The sequence below is a fragment of the Onthophagus taurus genome, chromosome 6 (genome assembly GCF_036711975.1).
Source record: "Onthophagus taurus isolate NC chromosome 6, IU_Otau_3.0, whole genome shotgun sequence".
Taxonomy (NCBI): Eukaryota; Metazoa; Arthropoda; class Insecta; order Coleoptera; family Scarabaeidae; genus Onthophagus; species Onthophagus taurus.
The window spans coordinates 13362049-13386344 of NC_091971.1; the positions used below are offsets into that span (position 1 = coordinate 13362049).

The following is a 24296-nucleotide window of genomic DNA, read 5'->3' on the forward strand; positions in this document are numbered from 1 at the left end:
ACGTTTCCAAAACGCATTCTTTTATTTTGGCAAATTTTCCAAATTACGAAATTTGTACTTTGCTTTGCTTTTGATGAAGCGAATGATTTTGTCCATATCAAAATGGGATTTACCAAAAAGTGGTTTCTGCACACGCGGATTCTACGCAATCTGGTTCTTCTCAGCACGATGAAGAAGTCGTGGAATGAAAGTTTTGCAGAATTGTTGCATTTCTCAAAATTTTCTCAAAAGACAAAGAACTAAAATTCAAAAACAAAAGAGATTCGTTACAAAAAACATTTGTATTTATATATATATGTAGTAAAATACCAAATTCCAATTTTTTTCTGTACTAAAGTATAGTCTGAGGGTGGTGTAGTGTTTATTACAATAGTAGAATATAGCGGTCGATATACCTCTAGTAGAGAAAATATTGCAGCATCCTGCCGCCGGTAGACGGCGCTTGAGCTCTCGCGGTATTTGGGTTACGTTCTGCATCCGCACGCGGCCGACCCAGATCCAGGGAAGGCGACGCCGCAGCCGCCTCCGTTTCGCAACGCAACTTGAACGCAACGGTGGCGGCGAGGATGGCGATGGCGTTGCGACGACGACGACGGCGGCGGCGCTGCGTTGACCTCGCGAACCGTGTACGCGCTCGGTGCGTTCTCAGTCGTTGGGCAATGGCCGCGACGACCGGTCGACCCGCTCCGCGCTAACGCGTTGATCCGAGTGCGTGCAAGTGCGTTCTCACCATTAAAAAAAATTATATATATAATTTTTAACAGTTTCGGTACAAAAATTTTTTTTGCAAACATTCGGGAACGTCAATAAAAGCACGGATAAACGGATCAGGTAATTTTTGAAAGGATAAGATACTTTTTTTGGTAATTTTAGATAGGGGGAATTTCGTCCTGATGTGAGAAGAGAGCAGTAGCAGGATTGCGTTTGCGAGCGTGACCTTGCGCTCGAGGCTGTGCGTACCGTTCCTGCTGCTGTCCATTGCAAAATGCAAAGAGATGGAACGATCGCGTTGTCCTCGTTCGGATACGATCGCCAAGTTACACAAACTTTTCACGCAAAGTTTCGTAATTGGGACATTTAAATTCAATTAAAAGAAATGTTACATTTAAAATTAAAAAAATATATACTAATTAATATTATTAAATATGGGGGAGAGATTAGAATGGACCCATCAATATTAATGATGCATAACGTGTAAATATTCTATTCCGATGGGGAACACGATAATAAACGTTTGGGAAGCGACACATACATTGATTTTTAATTTGCATCGATCGCGCGTTACTTGCTAATAAAAGAATGAACGGGATGAGTGTTTTCGAGTATTGTCATTGGTGGCAGGATGGACGTGCTCTGTATACACAATGAATTGCTGCATAATTAAATAAACTGCAAAAAATATTCTAAATCTACAACAGTTTAACTTTTATTAAATCGAAAATTAAAATTCATTTATACACATTTTTACGATTATTTGCAATCGTACGTCCGTGGTGGTGGAAGAAATCGACCTAGATTTTTTCGCATAACAACAAGGCCATTAACGCATTCTATCGGGCTGAAAAATTGTGCGTGTACCGTTACCCAACCTAGCGAGACGTAACCTTTTTTAAAATATTCGATACAGCTAAAGTAGGAAACAAAGAAAATCAAAACTTTCATTTCATATTTTATATTAATACCACAAAATTTAGCAACAAAAGTTAATCAAAATGGTTTAGTTTAATGTAAATTAAAATAAAAACTATACTTTTTTTTGCACCTTGTATTATCTAACCGGTTTCGGCTTACTCCATCATCAGAGACTTTAAAAATATATCATTAATACACAAATTCTTGTTTTACTGAGGTTTGACTTATTCATTCATATATGTAAAACACTTCTTCTCAGTATCAAAATGTTTTATTATTTATATAATTAAAAACATTATTTTTTCTTCGACTTTTCGAGCATTTATTGCTCATTATCAAGAATATGTTCCATCTTGGCGCACTTTTACATCTCAATTCTATTCAAACGATAATACTGACACGTGTTATCATTTGAATAGAATTTAGAAATAACATAAACATTTTTTTTTAAACATTTTGATACTGAGAAGAAGTGTTTTTTATATATGAATGAATATATCATTAAATTTTAACAACATACATAAAATAAGTTTTACTGTGAATTTTTTCTTCCCTCCATAACGGTCGGTTTATGAATAGGTGTGTAATTGATATGTTGTAAAACCGCATCCGAGGAAAAATTCGTACCGAGGTCAACTTCCGCATGACAAGAACCTTTAGGGCAGTCAACGAAATTTAGTTTACACTTTAGAGGGGTTTGTCACTCACTTGAAATTCAAAAGGGTACTTTTAAAGTTGTTTGAAAATATATTTCAATTCTTAGCATTTTTTTCTTAAAGATTAAGAATGTGCGTGTGTCCTAGATAGTTGAAACGACCCATCGCAATAAATTAACCTCTTTTTTCCAATTTCCTTTCCAGCTAACAGCATAATAAATTCGCGGGTCGACATGGAGTCCGTACAGCAGCAGCAATTCTGCCTTAAATGGAACAGTTTTGGTAGCAATCTGGCAACGTCACTCAGCAGTCTGTTCAAATGTGAAACATTGGCTGACGTTACCCTCTTTTGCGATGGGGTCACCTTTAAGGCGCACAAATTAATCTTAGCGGCGTGTAGCAAACATCTCGCCGACTTATTTGAAACGGCACCTCTCCATCAAAATCTCCTCATCATTCTTGATGGAACATCGGCCTCGAATATGGCCGCTCTTTTGGAGTTTATGTATAAAGGCGAAGTTCACGTTTCCCAAGATGCTTTAAGCAGTTTTTTAAAAGCCGCCGAATGCTTGCAAGTGAAAGGTTTAAGTATCGAACACGACAAATTAGCTGTTGCCCATCATATGGAAAAACAATCGCCGAAACACGAAGATGAACGCCCCACACCTTCCCCATACTCCCCCATGTCTCCATACAGTATGCATCCGCCCCATTACAGACCCTACGATCAAAGAATGACACCCGTTGATAGACGATCTTTAAGAAGCCCGAATGATATGCACCCAGAATCTATTCGACCCTCAGTTTTGAGGGATTGCAGCAAAGTTGGAAGGCCACCATCCCCGGGGCCTATGTCTTTAGCTTATAGACCATCATCAAGTTCCTCTTGCAGTTTACCGACCCAACAAGAAGCCGACGCGCCTCCGGAACATAGATTTGATCAAGAACCGGCCGCAACAGCTTTAATATGTCCAGAACCGAGCAGCAATCAACAATGTGTTGACCCTGGATGCCCCGAAGGTAATCACTAATCTTTTTTAGTAATAAAAATTTTATTTTTGAAATTATTTTTATTAGATTTAAGGATTAAAATGGAACCAATGGCGCAAGATGAACAACCAACTCCAAGTAGTACAGCTCCAGGAAGCAGCACAAATGGATCGCCACAAAATGGACCTCTAGGAAAACTAACGGGCTACGAAAATGATAAAAACGATATGGTTACACACACGATTTGGAATTCTGTTACGAATAAGTTATCTCATAAGTCCAGCTCTGTTTCGACACCTGATGGTAAATAAAAAATCTTTCAAAAAATCGATAAACTATGTAAAAATACAAGAATTTAGACCCTAAAATTTTGGAAAGAATAATTTTGGGTACAATTAATCTGGATTAAATTTGCTTCAAAACGTTTTTTATTTCATCACGATATCTCAATTAGTTCTTGAGATATACATTTTTAAGTTTGATAATGACATTTAGAATTATCAAATCACGCAGGGGTGAATTCAAAAAATCGTGACATCAAGGTTAATAGGAATAAAGAAATAATTTTTGGTTTGATCAATCTGGAATAAATTTGCTTTAAAACGATTCTTATTTCGAGTTGATATCTCAATTACTTTTTGAGATGTATTTCATTTTAAATTTGGAGTTTATAATTTTAAATCGTCGGGATGAATTTAAAAAAATCATAACGTGGAAATTTGTTGAATTAAAGAAATTATTTTAAACTCATTAAAGGTTGATTAAATTTGCTTTAAAATGCTTCTTATTTCATCATTATATCTCAATTCGTTCTGGAGATACCATTTTTTAAATGACATTTTTTGCAATTTACCCTCAAATATGACAGAGTGGGATTAAAAAAATCGTATCATCGAGATTTATCGAATCGAAAGAATGATTTTTGATGTGTTAAAACTAGATTAAATTTGCAACAAATTGCTTCTTATTTCATGGTGATATCTCAATTCGTTCTTGAGATACGATGTTATAAATTATATTTTGTGCAACTTAACCTCAATAATGACAGAGCTGAATTAAAAAAATTGTATCATCGGGATTTATTGAATCGAAAGAATGATTTTTGGTGTGTTAAAACTAGATTAAATTTGTAACAAATTGCTTCTTATTTCATGGTGATATCTCAATTAGTTTTTAAGATACGAAGTTTTAAATTAATTTTTTTTTCAATTTACGCTCAAAAATGATAGAGTCAAATTAAAAAAATCATATCATAGAGATTTATCGAATCGAAAGAATGAATTTTTGGTGCGTTAAAATTAGATTAAATTTGCTAGAAATTGCTTCTTATGTCATGGTGATATCTCAATTAGTTTTTGAGATACGATTTTTTAAATTACATTTTTTACAATTTACCCTCAAATATCACAGAGTTGGATTAAAAAAATCATATCATCGAGATTTATCGAATCGAAAGAATGATTTTTGGTGTGTTAAAACTAGATTAAATTTGCAACAACTTGCTTCTTACTTCATGGTGATATCTCAATTAGTTTTTGAGATACGATGTTTTAAATTAATTTTTTTTGCAATTTACCCTCAAATATGACAGAGTTGGATTAAAAAAATCGTATCATCGAGATTTATCAAATCGAAAGAATGATTTTTGGTGTGTTAAAACTAGATTACATTTGCAACAACTTGCTTCTTACTTCATGGTGATATCTCAATTAGTTTTTGAGATACCATTTTTTAAATGACATTTTTTGCAATTTACCCTCAAATATGACAGAGTTGGATTAAAAAAATCGTATCATCAAGATTTATCAAATCGAAAGAATGATTTTTGGTGTGTTAAAACTAGATTAAATTTGCAACAAATTGCTCCTTACTTCATGGTGACATCTCAATTAGTTTTTGAGATACGATTTTTTAAATTAAATTTTTTTCAATTTACCCTCAAAAATGACAGAGTTGGATTAAAAAAATCGTATCATCGACATTTATCGAATCGAAAGAATGATTTTTGGTGTGTTAAAACTAGATTAAATTTGCAACAAATTGCTTCTTATTTCATGGTGATATCTCAATTCGTTCTTGAGATACGATTTTATAAATTATATTTTGTGCAACTTAACCTCAATAATGACAGAGCTGAATTAAAAAAATTGTATTATCAGGATTTATTGAATCGAAAGAATGATTTTTAGTGTGTTAAAACTAGATTAAATTTGCAACAAATTGTTTCTTATTTCATGGTGATATCTCAATTAGTTTTTGAGATACGATGTTTTAAATTACATTTTTTCAAATTACCCTCAAAATGACAGAGCCGAATTAAAAAAATCGTATCATCGAGATTTATTGAATCGAAAGAATGATTTTTGGTGTGTTAAAACTAGATTAAATTTGCAACAAATTGCTTCTTATTTCATGGTGATATCTCAATTCGTTCTTGAAATACGATGTTATAAATTATATTTTGTGCAACTTAACCTCAATAATTACAGAGCTGAATTAAAAAAATTGTATCATCGGGATTTATTGAATCGAAAGAATGATTCAATGAGAATTTTAATATTAATTATTGCAAAAATTAAACAATTTTAAGATCTGAAAATGTTACCAATCCTTCTATTTTTATATAGTTTATCGATATTTTGAAAGACGGTCTTTCTATTCGATTGAGGGTAACGGCCCCATTGGTTTGGCCAGAAGCAATAATGCTAATTTAGTTCGGATCTCTCCTTCTAGCGCGTAAGATTCTCGTGGCATCTCGCTCATGCACCTTTTATTGATTTTTATTTCCACCAATCGCGTGCGAAACGACGGTGACGTCACTAAAGTTTTTTCAAATTTTCATTATTCATTTTTGGAAAAGCTAAAGCTTAGTTTGAAAAATAAAAAATTATAGAAGTCTTTAATTTTGATAAACTATCGAATAAGCCAATAAAAAAAATGTGTGCTATAAATATTGTTCTTTTTTGTAGGTAAAAAGTTAAAATGTCCATTCTGTGAGAGATTATATGGTTATGAAACAAATCTTCGAGCTCATATACGTCAACGACATCAAGGAATACGCGTACCATGTCCATTTTGTACAAGAACCTTTACAAGAAACAATACGGTGCGTCGTCATATAGCAAGGGAACACAAAACGGAGCTTAGTTTGAAGGCGTTCCAAACTCAGCAGGTTCATAATCATAACCCATAGGTACCGATAGCACATGCCCCAATAAAACACCCATACAGTGTTAGTAACTGTATCTCGTCGCAAATGTTGCTCACTTAGTCTCTTCTCTTTCTATCACTGTGGAATTTTTTCTCTTCAATTGCCATCTCCAATCGGGGTAAATTAAATTAAGAAGAAAAAAAATTGGTTTAACGTTATTAATGATAAGGTGTACCTACATGATATGCTAATTATTAATTAGTTAATTGAATAAGAAAATTTATGCGTGAAAAAAAATGAATTGATAAATGATAAATAAGTGAATTATGAAAGAAAGGAAGAGAGATAAAGAGAGTTATTTAAGTTTATGTTTTAATGGTGGATGTAATAGTGGGTATGTGCTAGGAACCGTCCGTCTACCTCATTATTTAGTCCCTAGTCAATTGAGCGACCAACTTCAACAGGTTTCGCCTCAAAACACTCAGGAAATCACACGCAGTGACATGTATGTAATAATAATTGATATAAAATTGATGATGAGTATCAATGACGATAGAATTTATTATTTTTTTAAACGTTAGGTTTATTATTCTTGTTGATGTTGAGGATTATTTTTTAGTGCATCTGCTTAATCAGATAGAATTTTATTATTAAACGTTGTATTTTTCACGCCTGTGCTAAGTTACGATGTAAAATTTGTTTCATTAACAATTAGAATTGTTTTGTAAAGAATTCTTTTTTGATAACTTATCGCAGGTTTTATTATACAACCACATATTATCTACCTCAGGTTTCAATAACCTACCAGCGCGTCGAAAAACAGTGTGTTCAGTATTTCCGGGTAAAAAAAATTTTAATGATAAACATTCTTAACCGGCTCTGTGCAATCGCGAAAAAGAAATCGTAAATTTTGTGATATTTTTGTTCGTTTCGAAATTTTTTTTTTAAACTTTAGGTCTTAGAAGTAAATCTTCAGCTGGTTAAGGATGATCTTACTACCTCATTACTTACAATACTTACCTACCTCAAAATGTTTATACACAATTCTATTTTTTACTTTTTAAATATTACGGAAGATTTTAAGTTTTTTTTTTTTTGTTGTAACGAATTTATTTCAATATTCTTTGAAAAAAAGTGTCGATTTAAAGTTTTTGTTTCAAATCGACACGAAATACTTTTTTTTATTACTATTGTATTTAAAAAAGTAAATGGGTGTCTAGAAATTCTTTTATATAACTTTATTCATAAGATTTTACATGAATTTATAAGATTTTTTATAGGATTTTCCATTTTGAAAGATTTATGATGATATTATCACAATTATCGTTATGCCAGCTAGGAAAGGTGACTAACAAGATCTGAAATGACAATTCCAAATCACTATAAATATAGTGATTGAGATCTAATAGTGTTTTTTGTGTCTCTGCATTTATACCAACTTTTTGATCAAATCCATGAGGTTGTTCTGATTTATGCATGATTTAGTATTCATAAAAAAAGCTCCAATTGACTCTCCAGCCAACAATGATTAACTGTAATATAATAACCACACATCATTTTGAGATCTAGTTGAGTTAAAGTTTGAAATCAACAAATTATTTTGCAATTCTTGTTTTGTTAATATATTTTTGATTTAGACATTAATGATTTCCTGTAATGATGACGTGAAGTGAATTTTGATGAAATCATAAGGTTGGAACAATCAAGTGGTACAAAATCCATTTGGTTCATTTCTGCATAATTTTGTACCTAAGCAGATATGATGGCACAATTAGACAGGTATGCAAGTGGCTGAGATATAAACCATAAAAGATGAGAAACATTGTATACAAAGAGGAAGTTCAAAAGATATCCACATTTTGAGTTCCAAACCATGGTGCACTAATTTTGCAATGGATAATTGTTAGCACAGATGTTGCTATTTTAACTGTAGAAATAACAAAAATATAATTTCTGCCTACTGTGAGAGTTTGCAAAGCATCTTGTATTTATCAAAACCTCACAAAATTGTTTTTGGTTGTAAGTAATAGTCTGCACTATAATTAGTTGGAAATCATCAACAGATTGGAGGTGATCATTTGTCGTCATGGTCATCGTGAGCCAACATAACGAGAATAATTTCAATTTCATGGGCTTAGTACAGTTGATCATGAGTTAGTAACAAAATCATGAGTTGACTGGAATTGTCAACTCATGATTTTGGAGTCTCAATGTGTCATTTTAAAATTTTTCAAGGTATTCTGTTTAAAGTTCTAATTTAAGTATATTCATAATGTAAATTTGATTTGTTTTTTTAACATCCAGTTTTTTCTGGATTTCAAAAAGCAATCAACAGTTTTTTTGTTCACTTCGTTTTTTGGGAGAACTCTTACGCTATTAATTTGTAAACTCTTTTTTCCATCATTAATTTACATTTTCCGTCAGAATGTTTTCTCGTATTATTGTTATTATTCTCTCCAACAGTTCGACTTAAATTGTTCTGGATTAATGTTGTTATTACGTCTTTCCATGCAGTTTTTAAATATCAAAGAAGCTATGTTACTTTTTTATGCCAGATTTTAGCGTTCCTAATTTCTTTTCTGGGCAGAGTTCCACAATTATACCTAATGTTGTCTGGTCATTGTTTTTTTCTTTTTCCAGCGGAGATGTAAGCTTGCTTCTGTTATTATTCAATGATTTCAACAGATTATGAAAGCCAATGGTTTACTTTTCTAATTCCATTCATGCACGCTTCTGTCCTTCAATTTTTGCTCAATCTTGTACTAAGAAGTGAAGATAATTCGCAGATTGTTGGTAATATTTTGATTAGTAATAACTTTGAAATGCATTTTTTTTTAATACCGGGATTTCCAAGACCACATTCTTCATCTGGCCATGTCACCTATGGAAGAAATTTCCTTCACTTTGTCTAAAATTTTGCATACAATTAGATTGTTTTAGATTATTAGACTGCAGAGTGCGATTCATGAAGCAAAACAAAAATCTGTCTTGTGTTGGTGTGGATCACATTGCAGGTAACAGGAGCAACCTCAATTTTATAAGCATTGTTATAAAGTTTGCCAACTCTTTTAGGCTCCTCCTGAATGTGCTAAAGATAATGATATCATCAGTAATATTTATGGCATATTGCAATGTTGTTACTGTTGCTACCTCCATTTCTTCCATTATTATCATTCAATCTATATAAAAGTTCTAAAACTACATGTTTTTCAATATATACAATCAAATTTTTTGTACGGATTGACAATTTTATTTCAGTTTTCGTAATACATAATCTTATATGATCAATTTTTGGAATGGAGGCACCTAGTGTTACCTTTATTCTTCCAAAATCCAAGATAAAACCAAAATATAAATAGATCTTTCTGATTTAACCTGCTAAATTCCAATATAGGAAGCTTTTCTGCAACGACCCGTTGCATGACAGCTTTATCTATTATTTGGGTTGCTTCATGGTTTCAGGATTACCATATTTGACTGGAATTGTCAATATAAATGCTTACAATTTCACGAAACTGAGATAGTTCTTCGTTGAAGCTGTTCGTATCAAAAGCATTTAAATAAGTTTCAATGAGTGCTTTTAGACATTCTTCATCACATCCTCCTATTCACTTCAAATATTTTCGTAAGCTGCAACATATTCTTGAATTCCAATATTAACTGGTCGAATGTAACGTGTAAAGAGTTAACAGTATATCTTCAACAGTTTTGTTCTTTCCATGCAGTTTTTGAATATCATGGACGCTATGTTACTTCCTCTATTCCAGATTTTAGCCTTCCTAATTCCTTTTCTGGGCAGAATTCTACAAGTATACTTAATGTTGTCTGGTCATTAATTTTTTTCTTTTTCCAGCGGAGATCTAAGCTGACTTATGTTGTTATTCAATGATTTCAACACTGATTATGAAAGCCAATTATTTACTTTCCTATTTTTATTCATGTACGCTTCTGTCATTCAATTCTTGCTCAATCTGGTACTAAGAAGTAGAGATAATCCGCAACTTTGACATGCATATTGTTTTTTAATACAGGGATTTCCAAGAGCACATTCCTCTTCTGGTCATGTCACATGAGGAAGGAATTTCCTTTACTTTGTCTAAAATTCATTAGTAATTCCTCCGTATACTTCCTCTATTCCAGATTTTAGCCTTCCTAATTCCTTTTCTGGGCAGAATTCTACAAGTATACTTAATGTTGTCTGGTCATTAATTTTTTTCTTTTTCCAGCGGAGATCTAAGCTGACTTATGTTGTTATTCAATGATTTCAACACTGATTATGAAAGCCAATTATTTACTTTCCTATTTTTATTCATGTACGCTTCTGTCATTCAATTCTTGCTCAATCTGGTACTAAGAAGTAGAGATAATCCGCAACTTTGACATGCATATTGTTTTTTAATACAGGGATTTCCAAGAGCACATTCCTCTTCTGGTCATGTCACATGAGGAAGGAATTTCCTTTACTTTGTCTAAAATTCATTAGTAATTCCTCCGTATACTTCCTCTATTCCAGATTTTAGCCTTCCTAATTCCTTTTCTGGGCAGAATTCTACAAGTATACTTAATGTTGTCTGGTCATTAATTTTTTTCTTTTTCCAGCGGAGATCTAAGCTGACTTATGTTGTTATTCAATGATTTCAGAACTTTCTACATCTTACACAAAATTAGATTGTTTTAGATTATTAGACTCTAGAGTGCGATTCATGAAGCAAAACTGAAATCTTTTCTGTGTTGGAGTGGATCACATTGCTGGTAACAGCAGCAACCTCAATTTGATGAGCATTGTTACAAAGTCTGCCAATTCTTTCAGGTGCCTTTAATAATAAATAGAATAATAATTAAACACCGTAAAGTGTTTTTGAAAAATCTGAGTATGGGACGTCCCTAATAATGTTGTTACCAATGTTCTTCCATTATTATCATTCAATTTGTATAAAAGCTCTAAAACTACAAGTTTTTCAATATACAGGGTGTGTCAAATGTCTGGAATATAGCCAATAACTTCGAAATTTGTGGTTTTAAAGAAAAATGTTTCAAATAAAAAATTCTTTATTAATTGTGAACCATTTTTCTGCGATATTTTCATCTTTACATTGTCTTTTGTTTCGTTGCTATGGCAACCAACATTGTTATTTTAAATGGAATGCATAGGTTTTCTTTTTGCATATTTTGGTAGAAGATAAATCTTGTAATCTTGATAAATCATTGTAATTTGCTGATTTAATATTTTCAGAGAAAAATCCAAGAAATGCGCAACGATTAATAAATTAACTTGTATTTAAAACATTTTTCTTTAAAACTATAAATGGCGAAGTTATTGGCTATATTCCAGACATTTGACACACCCTGTATATAATCAAATCTTTCGTACGGATTGTCAATTTTATTTCAGTTTTCGAAATACATAATCTTATATGATCAATTTTTGGAATGGAGACACCTAGTGTTACCTTTATCTTTCTAAAATCCAAGATGCAACCAAAATATAGATAGTTCTTTCTGATATAACGTACTAAATTCAAATATAGGAAGCTTTTCTGCAATGACCAGTTCCATGACAGCTTTATTTATTATTTAGGTTGCTTCAAAAATACTTAATTTTTGAACTCCACATAAAATTTTGCAATATTTACCAATTTCTGGAAGATTACCATATATGTTATATTGTTGTATTTCAAACTTTTAACATTTTGAATCAAGGACTATGAATTTACCATGTTGTTAGCTCAAGATTAATTACATATGGATAATTTCCTGTTTATGGCTTCAGTGATCGCAAAATATGTTTCTTCCTGAATTATCAAACCAGATTAGACTTAAAGTCTTTGTGGTTGGTTCCAACTGGAGCGTAGGAATTCAAATCACAAATTTTAGAATGAATGTGTTCCAAAATTTCATATAACAATGTTTATGTCATCAAAACTCACCAAGTTTTTAAACGAGGCTTGGGAGATGTAAAAACGTTTCATTTTAGACCTGGAAGATCTATTATTATATAGTCTTGTTGAATACTGGAAGAAGTCGGTGGAACTTTTAATCAACTAATTTATTCTCTCTTTTTTCTATCTATGATTGCAAAATGCTTAGTAAATGAATCTTAACTCATAATATAAAACGTAAATGTTACATTGAGTAATGATACCAGAATAAATAATAGAATGCTTTTATAAAGAAACTCTAACATAACTGATAAGCTACATGGTATCAGAGTACCCCAACAATTATTTTTCCCAAATCTGCTAAAAAAGAACGGTCCTAAAATTCTAGATCATATACTTTAATATTTGAAGATTATATTTATTTTTTTACAGAAAAAAGTTTTATGCCTGATTTTCATTGGTAGAATTAGTGGTAGAGTAACTAGCATACTTTTAAACTGATCTAACTTTACTCTACTTAGTTTGGTAGAGTACTTGTTTTCACTTAAATTGAAAATAATAAGGTAATAGTAAACAGTGATAAACTTGAAATGACACAAAGTTTTCTCTGCTCGACTACAACTAACTGCTCTACTCTACCACTTACGTTTTCATTAGGCGAGTTCACAAGATAGTTAGTACTTTGCCAATATACTCTCACTTATTTTACTAATGAAAACCCGGCTTTATTGTTTATCAGATTATTGTCGGTCATAATAAAGCATAAAACTCACTTCAAACTTTCAACATTTTGAATCAAGACTATGAATTTACCATGTTGTTAGGTCAAGATTAATTATATATGGATAACTTTCCGTTTATGGCATCAATAATCGCAAAATATATTTCTTCCTGAATTATTGAACCAAGATTAGAGTTAAAGTCTTTGTGGTTGGTTCCAACTCATAGTATAAAATGTAAATGTTACATTGAGTGATGATACCAGAGTAAATAATAAAATGCTTTTTTAAAGATCATCAAATTTGCTAAAAAAGAATGGTTCTAAAATTCTAGATCTTATACTTTAATACTTAAAGGTTAACATTAATCAGTTTCAATGTTTCAAAAATCTAGAGAAAAAAGTTTTATGCTGGGGTTTCATTAGTAGAATTAGTGGTAGAGTAGCTAGATTTTTAAGCCGATCTAACTTTACTCTATTTAGTTTGGTAGAGTACCTGTTTTTACTTATATTGAAAATAGTATGGTACAAAAGGTAATAATAAACTTTAAATGACACAAAGTTATCTATACTTGACTAACTCAACGCGAGTAGAGTAACTTTACCACGGTGCTATACCACTCTACTACAACTAACTGCTCTACTCTACCACTAATTTTTCATTAGGCGAGTTCACAAGATTACTAATTGTACTAATGAAAACTCGGCTTTATTGTTTATCAGATTATTGTCGGTCTATGTTTTTTTTTTCTTTTGAAAAGTTTAGTTAAGTCCTATATTTATGTAAAATTAATTTCAGAAAGTTAAGAAAAGAATTTCTAGATATTCGGAGTAAAAGTTACAACTTAATTTTAGAAATAATATTAGACTCTATTTATAAAACTTAGTTTTAGTACTTTTTAGATTTGTTTCTTTTTATGGGTTGATTAGCAGGTGCACTTAGTGTTTTTACGTTTTTAATAATAATGTAAAAAAAAGAAAACAATTCCGGAACCCTGTTTCGTCCCCTTTTTCATGACTTTCTCGCATACTTACAAATACGGGTTTTTCAATTCATAACCAAATAGATATTAATCACTTTTTTAAGTAAAACTAGTCCTCTTCTACCTAATTAATTACAGTATTTACAATATTTACAACATTTACACTGTTCAGTACGTTATTTTTTTAACATGACAAGATTTTATTATTATTTAATGCTAGGTATGATGACTTACTTTCGTTCAGACTAAAAAATAAGAAAGTACAAGTAAAAACTTAGATTTAAGTACAAATGTCATAAAACTCAGGTATATTTAAATGTAATAATAGGATTATAAGAAATATTTACATAAAAGTTGTGCAATACAAGAAAGTAACTTTAAAAATCACATATTTATAAATGTTGAAAATAGAATAAAATAAAATCTACCTCCTTCATTCAAGAAACATTATAAATAAATAGCTGTTAATAAAAATAAATATTTATATTCTCAGGGAAAAAGATGAAAATATTTATTATCTATTTAAAAGAAAATAAAATAAAATAGTCTGAAATAAAGTAAGTCGTTAATTGTTTTTATTTTATACAGTTTCACGCCGTTCTCAGGAAATTAAATAAAAAATAATCGACTCCTTGCACGTGTGCAAGATATAAGCATGTAACAGGAAACGGGTATTTTATGTCCTCTTTATTAATGCTAACTTTATAGTAATAAGGATAAACGTAACTTCTAGCTAAGGCATTCAGGGTTCGTACATCGCGAAGAAATTGAAAAATAAAAAATAAGAAATTGAAAAAAAAATAAAACGTAGATGTTAGTTGTTTAGATGTAATTTGCGCCGAATTTCGGCGAAGAATTAAAAATTGGAAATGAAGAAGGGATAAAAATTAGGATTAGGTTGTTTGTAAAATATTTAAGAATCGCGATTCTAAAGAAAACAGAAAATGATGAAGATTCGAATGTAAAGGAAACATTAAAAAATACATGCGGTTGAAAAAAAATTAAATAAAAGAAGGTGTAGGATTTTTTTTAATTCTATTAATTTTATTTATTTAAAATAATTTTTATTTAATTATAAAGAAAGACAGCGGCCCTCTACGGTTTTTCGTTTAGGTGTAAAGTGCAAAAATACAAGAAAAAATTGTATATAAATGTTTTGTACGTTGAGATATATTATTGAATTGTATATGTACTAAATTAACTAAATTTAAGGGATATATTAAACAAAATTATCTAGATGTAGTTTTAAAAAAGTAAACCACACACAAATTACACGGAAAAGAAATTCAAAGAGTTCAAAAAATGCGCACTTTTAAATTAAAATTTAAGGTAAAAAAAAAATAAATAAATAAATAAACGTTATATAATAACACGTTCGAGATGGCGACAAAGAAAAAAATAAAAACTGAATTCGAGATGTGATTAGTTGTGATTTTTTACCTGGTAGGGTTAAGGATTTAGGCAAAAAAAAAGTTTAAGGTGAGCGAAATTTATGTAGGTAAAAAAATTTGAGACGAACGTGTTTATAAATTAAGATTTATTACTTAGGTAGATTTTGATATGACGCGTTCAAAAGGGTAAAAACATATATTTTAAAAAAAATCCTGAAAAATATAAACCTTAATGAATGTAAGTTATTCACATTTTCTCGTTATTTTTTTTTAATCACTTAGACGGCCGTTGTCGCTTGATTTTTCACAAGAAAAATAAAATACTAAACATCCTTGTTACACCCCCGAAAAATTAAGAAAAAATTAAAAAAAATTAACTATATCCCGCTTAGTGTCGTGCAAAAATTTACGGTCAAAAACTCACGAGCTGTTGTTTACATGTTTATTCGTGACAAAAAAAAAGAAACTAAACGTAATTTTTTAAAATTTAAACTTTAAGGGTGACAATGCAATGTACGCGCGCAAAAAAACCTTCATTATTATTCATTTTAAATAGTATTTTCGTTTTAATTAGTTAATATATTCTACTCAGGTAATATTTCAATCAGGGATTTATTATTATTAATTACTTATATTTAATAATCTTCGTATTTTTACGCATTCTTCATTAATACATAAGTGCAATATAATTGTTGAAAAAAACGATCCGACGACGTCGAAACTAAAATTTTTATTAAAAAAAATTTAGTGTTGTATTTTAAATAGAGTTTCGACGACGTCGTCCTCGAATAAGAAAAGAAAAACATAATTTGCAAAGACAAAACGCTAAACTACCTCAAGCAGTACAAAGACGAATGTATTAAAAAAACGCATTACTACATAGTTATTATAACATATATTCTATATTAAACAATTAATAGTAATTATAATAATAATAATAATAAAATAGTTGTATTTAATAAAAACTATAATTAAAAATAAATACGGTTCAGGGAATCTCAGTGTTCACCTTCGTTGGTTTATAACAAAATGTTTATTCCAGCGGCAGGCTCTTTTTCTTGTTCCTAGCATTAGCATTACATTGTCACCGGGTAATGTGTACAGATTATATTGTATATACTATACTTATAATGTATTTCATGTTCTGTTTTACTTTATTAATTTTAATAAACAATTTGACGTTTAATATGTTTTTATTTTCCTATTAAATTTGAATAATGAAAAATTCTCTTGTTCAAGAATCTTAAGAAAGCGTGAAGACATTGTTCGCAGAGGCTGTTATTAATAATAAAAGAGAAAGTAAATCCGAAAAAATTTTAATTTGTGATATTTTAACTAATAATTGGTGATATTTCCACAAGGATCCTTCAAGAAATGAATTTTATAACGAATTTTGAAAGATATCGATGAAAATTGCAACATCGAAAATTTTATCAAAACTTCAAATATTGTTTTCTCAAAAACTAAAAGTTATTTTTCAAAACGGGTTGGTTCATTGGAAAGAAGACATTTTTATTAACACTTTGGGAAATTTTCATACTCATACTCCAAAAACTGGATTTTATACGAATTTTTAAAACTTAATCGGCGAAAATTCGAAAGAATTGTCGATCATTTCAAAAATTTTTTCTCAAAAACTTAAAACGATTTTTCAAAATGGCTTGTTGCATTAAAAAGAGGATACTTTAATTAATAATTGGTGATATTTCCACAAGGATCCTTCAAAAAATTAATTTTATAGCGAATTTTGAAAATTGCAACATCGAAAATTTTATCAAAACTTCAAATATTGTTTTCTAAAAAACTAAAAACTATTTTTCAAAACGGGTTGGTTCATTGGAAAGAAGACACTTTTATTAACACTTTGGGAAATTTTCATACTCATATTCTAAGAACTGCATTTTATCCGAATTTTTAAAACTTAATCGGCGAAAATTGCAAAATCCAAAATAATTGTCGATCATTTCAAAAATTTATTTCTCAAAATCTAAAAGCGATTTTTAGATCGAACACCTGTGGAATGTCGTTATACGTATTATGGCAATAAATGTTGTGGAACGAGAAAATGGTAGATCCAGTATTTACGAAGTGTTCCTAACTAACATACAAATTTTCAAGGTAAGAGTTTTTAAAGTTTTGCGATAATGCATTCAAATAAACTATGACATTTCAAAGAAGAATGTCTTTCAAAAAATTGTTGGTGCAAAAGGAAATAGATGGAGATGTACAACGAATAATGAAGAACGAAGAGAATGATTCCGAACCTTCTGGAGACAGTGGCAGTGACTGGGAAGTAGATAACATTGAATCAGAAGATAAAACAAATTGTTTAAAATCTAATAAAGACTATTAAATAGGTATCAATACATGATTGATTTGAGTCAGTATCTGTCTGTACCATGGATGAGGGAGAGATTTGCAATATTCGCCAAAATATAAAAAATATCCTAAAGATTTCTGACAACGATGGAGAATCTGAATCAGAAAAAAAGAAAGGAAAAATTTGTTGCTACTACCCAAATAGGAAAAGACGTATGACCACTACATATTTCAAACATGCTTTTTCTAGTGAGCAGTATAGATATAGTATTTTATAACATGTTTTTCATGTATGCCATAAAAAACTTGCCTAAAGCAGCATTGAGATGAGGCTATAATGGAAAAAAGATCAATAAAAATACCTTGATTATAGATGTCTTCCAATGTTGTGGAAAATGTTGGGTGATAAAACAAAAGTAATATAAGTATAGGTGTCGAAATCCAGCATGCTTAAAGTTGTCCTTAAAATATTTTGGTACTCATGAGCTTACTTACTCCTAAATAGAGAAGTGCGAACTATTCTTGCTAATAACAAAAACATAATTAGGAATTTCGGTCATGAAATATAGAATGTTGGGCAATGTGAATTAGTACTAGTTAGCTATTGGGTCTTCACTTTGTCGAACCTCCTGTAGTCTCAAGGTCAAGGTTACGTGGTATGGCATTCACCTTAAATATTTTACAGGTAAAGGTCACATTGATTGGCGCTCCATCGTTGGAGAAATCTCAACAGTAATGTTATGTCAGGGTTCGAACTTATCGACGTACAACTTTGAAGTCAAATTTGTGTAGAGAGGTGTTAAAGTAAAATACACAAGTTGAACTTTACTTTTATTTCTCAATTGACGAGCTTCCTCCTCAAATCTCAAGGTCAAGGTTATGCGGTGTGGCCTTACTTCATCCAAATTATCAAAATTATATTCACCCGACACTCATATGATGACTTATAAGAGTGCTTTTTAAGGGAAGTGTCTTTCCGTATTTTATGCCAAATATGCTATATTTTATGCTTTGTAATAAAAAAATTATCTATTCCTGCAAAAGTTTTGATGTTTTGAATCTTTCTAAAAGTAGTTAGACATCATCTTTGCATTAACCACCCAGAAAGATTGTGAGAACTCCTCTACTGCATAGAAGTTCTAGCAATCTCTACACGATAAGAGAATATTTTTGATCTAATCCTGAGCATGGTCACAAAAATCAAGGAATTCTTCTTCAGTTTGTACATTTCTGTATATGTCTTCTCATCTTTTTACCGCGAGAAGCTTTCAACGGTTTCTTAGAACATTTACTTTCTCCAGATGGATTACGTAAAACAGTAGTATTGTTAGCATCTTCAGCGCCAAATGTTTACCCTCGTAATAGTTCCTTTCTTGGAATAACAAATCAGTGGAATTTGCATAACATACAAAACAAGATACGGAGTATATGATAAAGATTTGGTTGTCATGTCATATACAAAGCAATTTGAATAGAAATTAGAAGGACAATATTGACACCTGAAAGCCCTAGCAAACTACGACAAAGAAATTTTGTATAGAGCTATTATAATAAAATGTAAAATTCGTGCCGAGTTTTGGGTCACATTCGTCAAACCGGAAGTGGTAGTTTATTTGAAACTATATTTATTTGAACTTGTTTTATATAAACTTGCCGTTTGAAGCGACAGAAACAAATGAAATATTGCATGAGCGATTAAAATTATGAGAAACATTCCGATCGAAAATTTCATTCTAACCGCGTAACGGGAAGTGGTACTTTATTTTACTCTAGTTTAAATAAGATAAATACATAGGAAGCTCATATTCAAACCTGCTTTATATTTGAAGAGGATTTATGTTTCTTTGTGCAAGAAAATCATTCTAGTAGAATGTTTTTTTTTTACCATTAATAACTGGCAATTTATTATTTGCCCTATTTTAATTTATTTAAAATACCAAATAATAAGAATAATACTGATATGTTATCTTAGCCAGAAATATATTGAACCAACATTTACGAACTGTTATTGGTAAAACTAACTTTTAATTTTTGAGAAAACAATATTTGATAACATTTTCGATGTTGCAATTTTCATCGATAATTTTCAAAATTTGCTATAAAATTCATTTCTTGAAGAATCCTTGTGGAAATATCACTAATTGTTAATTAAAGTATCCTCTTTTTAAGGCAACAAGCCGTTTTGATAAATCGATTTTAGTTTTTGAGAAATAAATTTTTTAAATGATCAACAATTTTTTCGAGTTCAGCAATTTTCGCCGATTAAGTTTTAAAAATTCCTATAAAATCCATTTCTTGGAATATGAGTATGAAAATTTCCCAAAGTGTTAATAAAAATGTCGTCTTTCCAATGAACCAACCCGTTTTGAAAAATAACTTTTAGTTTTTGAGAAAACAATATTTGAAGTTTTGATAAAATGTTCGATGTTGCAATTTTCATCGATAAGTTTCAAAATTCGCTATAAAATTGATTTCTTGAAGGATCCTTGTAGAAATATCACCAATTATTAATTAAAGTATTCTCTTTTTAATGCAACAAGCCGTTTTGAAAAATCGCTTTTAGTTTTTGAGAAATAAATTTTTGAAATGATCAATAATTTTTTCGAATTTTGCAATTTTCGCTGATTAAGTTTTAAAAATTGTATAAAATCCATTTCTTGGAATATGAGTATGAAAATTTCCCGAAGTGTTAATAAGAGTGTCCTCTTTCTGATGAACCGACACGTTGTGAAAAATAACTTTTAGTTTTTGAGAAAACAATATTTGAAGTTTTGATCAAATTTTCAATGTTGCAATTTTCATCGATAACTTACAAAATTCGTTACAAAATTCATTTCTTGAAGGATCCTTGTGGAAATATCACCAATTATTAATTAAAGTATCCTCTTTTTAATGCAACAAGCCGTTTTGAAAAATCACTTTTAATTTTTGAGAAATAAATTTTTGAAATGATCGATAATTTTTTCTAATTTTGCAATTTTCGCCGATTAAGTTTTAAAAGTTCGTATAAAATCCAGTTCTTGGAATATGAGTATGAAAATTTCCCAAAGTGTTAATAAAAGTGTCTTCTTTCCAATGAACCAACCCGTTTTGAAAAATAGTTTTTAGTTTTTGAGAAAACAATATTTGAAGTTTTGATAACATTTTCGATGTTGCAAAATTAATTTCTTGAAGGATCCTTGTGGAAGCGTTGCTTCAATTTCATTATTATTCAAATATCGCAATAATGTGGCAATGTAGGTTATCACTTCAGCAATACACCATTAATTATAACCATAATGGCCGGATAGATATGCCGGATATCCGGTATTCGGCTTTTGGCAAAATCACTATCCGTTCCATCACTAGTATTAACCATACTAACATCGTACACGATGAGGATATTCCATCATTAATCGAATTGCTTTAGGTGCTTATCCATAACATTCAGGAATGATTCTTAAGACAGCATGTACTCTTTTCTTTAAATTAGCCCAATAATTTTTTGAAATTTAATTCTATATAGCTTACGTAAAATGTATAATTTATAAAAATTTATGATTATTAAAATTATCAAAGGAGGTCATTTTTTAAATAGGTTAATGATCATTAAAGTTAAATTTGAGCTATTTATTTTCTTAAAAACGATGAATTCGCGGAACATCTGGACGTAATGGTATGTTGTACAAAGACATCTACTTTAAATATCGAAGAAGAGGAACCCAAACGAACGCTAGATTAAAATTAACTGACCCGTATTGCGAACTACGTCGACGTCCTCAAGAAATATCACCGCCTCATTCAAGAAAATGATGCAATCGCGGTGCAATTCCATGTGATGACAATGACCACCACGTTGAAAACGATGAATGAATTTTAATTCAAATCGAACCTTTTCTTTAAAGTTTAAAGTAATCGGTGACGTAAATCTTATCCAATAAAACATTTATTACCTATTTGATAATCACGAAAAGATTTCTTACTCATATAAGGTGACGTGTTTTATTACGCATAGAAGTAATTTGCAAAATTATGGGTTCAGTTACCTTTTCGGATATATTGACCAGAAAATAGGATAAGCTAAGATTTACATCGTTGTTTTCGGGTGTGGGCGAGAAGAGAGAGAATGCAAAATTTTAAAGATTAGGCGCGGTCGTTTAATGGCTCATGGACTTCCCAGAAACTCAAGGCATAACTTCGTAAAACACTTTAAGAACCCCCTTCCATTATAAACCTTTATACCTACCGCATTTCATTGTAAATAAATACAAAAAGAAATCGCGCGTAATCGGGATTATAATCGAAATCTGGTTTTGCGTTTCTAAAAACCTTTTCTGTTCCTATGGGCAGATGGTTTTTGCCTCTACGTTAACCTTCTGTCCAATGCGAAATTATCTAAAATAAAAAACAAAGTAAACTATTTAAAAGTAGTGGCAGGTTTTAAATTTCTTACTCGACAAGGTTCGAACGAAATATAAAATACAAAAACAACAAAACAAGTCTTATTCTTTTAGTGGATTTATTGTTAGCCAAGACCATAACAGACCAGTGTGACTTTTCTTCTTCAAGGGCAAAAATTAACATGGCAAAGAGGTCACGGTAGACCAGGACGGCCAGAAAACGGCAACCGCAATAAAGTGAAAGAGAGATGCACGTGTCATTCTCATCTAAAATCACAACAAGTAATAAGTGGTTAAGAAAAAATTGTAAACGCATAAAAAAATTTAAATAATGCACAAGTTTTTATTAGACTTTGAACTATGGGATCGCGTTTCCAATTTGGTTAATGTCGTTTAGTTTGGTTATTTTTGCGTATGGCATCACAATTTGATCATTTTGTTTATGTTGGCGCCTACAGAATTTTTTAAACACGAATCACAAGCTTATTATGTTCAAAGTGCAGCTATATTTTTCAGAGAAAGTAAACAGGATACTCTATTTTTTTTTTAATTTATATTTTTAAAAGTGTAGTTTGATATAGTTTATTTGATTTAAAATTGTTTTGGTTTTGTAGGACGTCTCATTGCACATTAGTTAACGCTTAGATAATTTCTATTTTAAATTCGCTCGACAAATAGTAGGTCACGTTGTCATTTTATGCGAATAAACCCATATTAAACTAAACCAATCACTTCTTTAATGGGGTACGTACTAAAAGATAAATTTCCATTCAACATTTTGAATTGAAAATGAACTTTTTAAATATTTTAAGGACTTTTTTATTATATTCAAACGTCAGTTAGTTTCTTGATTGTGTTGTTATATATTTAAACAAAAAAAGATTAAAAGCTTGGCCTTTGTCTTATGTATAATCCATTATTGTTTGTTGACATTCAATTGATTTTTGAAAAATTTATGTTCTCACGTAAACATTCATTGAAAAGGTTGAGATAAAGTTAAGCTGTTGGCACATATTTACTTTAAGAAAAGGTTACTTGTACAAGATTTTTCATTTTTTACTTAAAAATATCAGATAAAGGGAGCCATGAATTTGTTTTTCTGCTAATATACTTCAAACTGATTAAGCATGTTTTTAATTATTTGCTAACGATTTTTATTAAATTTTGAAACACGATTTTCAACAAATTTGAGTGAAGCTATTTTTGACACTTTTAATCTTTTTAGGCAGTGGTCTTCTTTTGAGATGCAGTTTTGGTCATTCCAGCTACTATACAGTAGATGTTATAAGTTGCAGTTCCTCACAAATCTCCAAATATGGCATGTATAAGATTTTTCCACTTAAGAAAATATCTTATTTCTGCATTTATTTGCTTTATTTGGAAGATGTAATGTTCTGTAATCTTATAGCAACATCTCTTGGCAGTATAAAAACATCACAAAATAAATCTTCGTTGAGACATACCTGCTAGAAACATTGCAGTCCTAAGTTTTTTTCGGATCAAATTATAAACACTGCACTCTACGGAAAATGAGACCGGAGTCTCGAATTTTTTCAAAAACATCAGAGGTACTAAAAATCATGTATCCGATTTTTCAAATCTACTTTATTTTCTACTGGAGTAATTTACATTAACTCTTTCAATTAGCCTCATATCAAAATATCCAACTAATTTAAATCTGGTGATTGAGTAAGCCATAAATAGTCGACCTTGATACCTGGCTAAAATGTGTGTGTGCACCATTGTACATGAATATGTCAAAAATCTAAATCAATTAAATTTGTTTGTACCTATTGCTTCTAAAGTCTTTGAAAGTCCAATATGGCTTTAACTAACACTTATGAAGTTTATGTACAGACTTAGTTAAGGAATAGCACTTAGCACTTAGGAATTATCTATGGCTAACTACGTTGTATTCTGAAAACCGCTCAACGATGGTTCGACGTCTCCCAATATTAGCCTGAACGGTATTAAATACTATAATCAGCTCAAACTGCATTTAGACAAGGTTACCTAATCATTCCAATTAATACCAGAACGTGAGGGGTATTCAGAATAAATGTAAGACATATGCTTTACAGCGTTCGTATTGTCTCTTTTGTATTTAGTCCAAATCTAGGTTGTTTGAAGATTTTCTTGATGCAGTTTTTTGTATTAGTGGAAAGATCGTAGTTTTTCTGCCTTTCGCTTCTTGGGGA

General features: G+C 30.6%; 2 protein-coding genes across 4 annotated transcripts in view; both read left to right on the forward strand.

Moving 5' to 3' along the window:
• The window catches only part of LOC111420196 (Chronologically inappropriate morphogenesis), a 40806-nt gene extending 24220 nt beyond the window's left edge, over positions 1 to 16586 (forward strand). For 2 of the 3 annotated variants that reach the window (XM_023053129.2, XM_023053127.2), the window contains exons 2-4: positions 2493 to 3308; positions 3366 to 3581; positions 6248 to 16586. In XM_023053129.2, coding sequence (XP_022908897.2) covers positions 2522 to 3308; positions 3366 to 3581; positions 6248 to 6471 — 1227 coding nt within the window. In that variant the 5' untranslated portion in view covers positions 2493 to 2521 and the 3' untranslated portion in view covers positions 6472 to 16586. Of the gene's footprint in view, positions 1 to 660; positions 832 to 2492; positions 3309 to 3365; positions 3582 to 6247 lie in introns of those variants that run through there. The other variant, XM_023053128.2, reaches the window with a different exon arrangement.
• Positions 1 to 24296, forward strand: part of LOC111420194 (uncharacterized) — a 135855-nt gene that overhangs the window by 82346 nt on the left and 29213 nt on the right. The window lies entirely within an intron of this gene.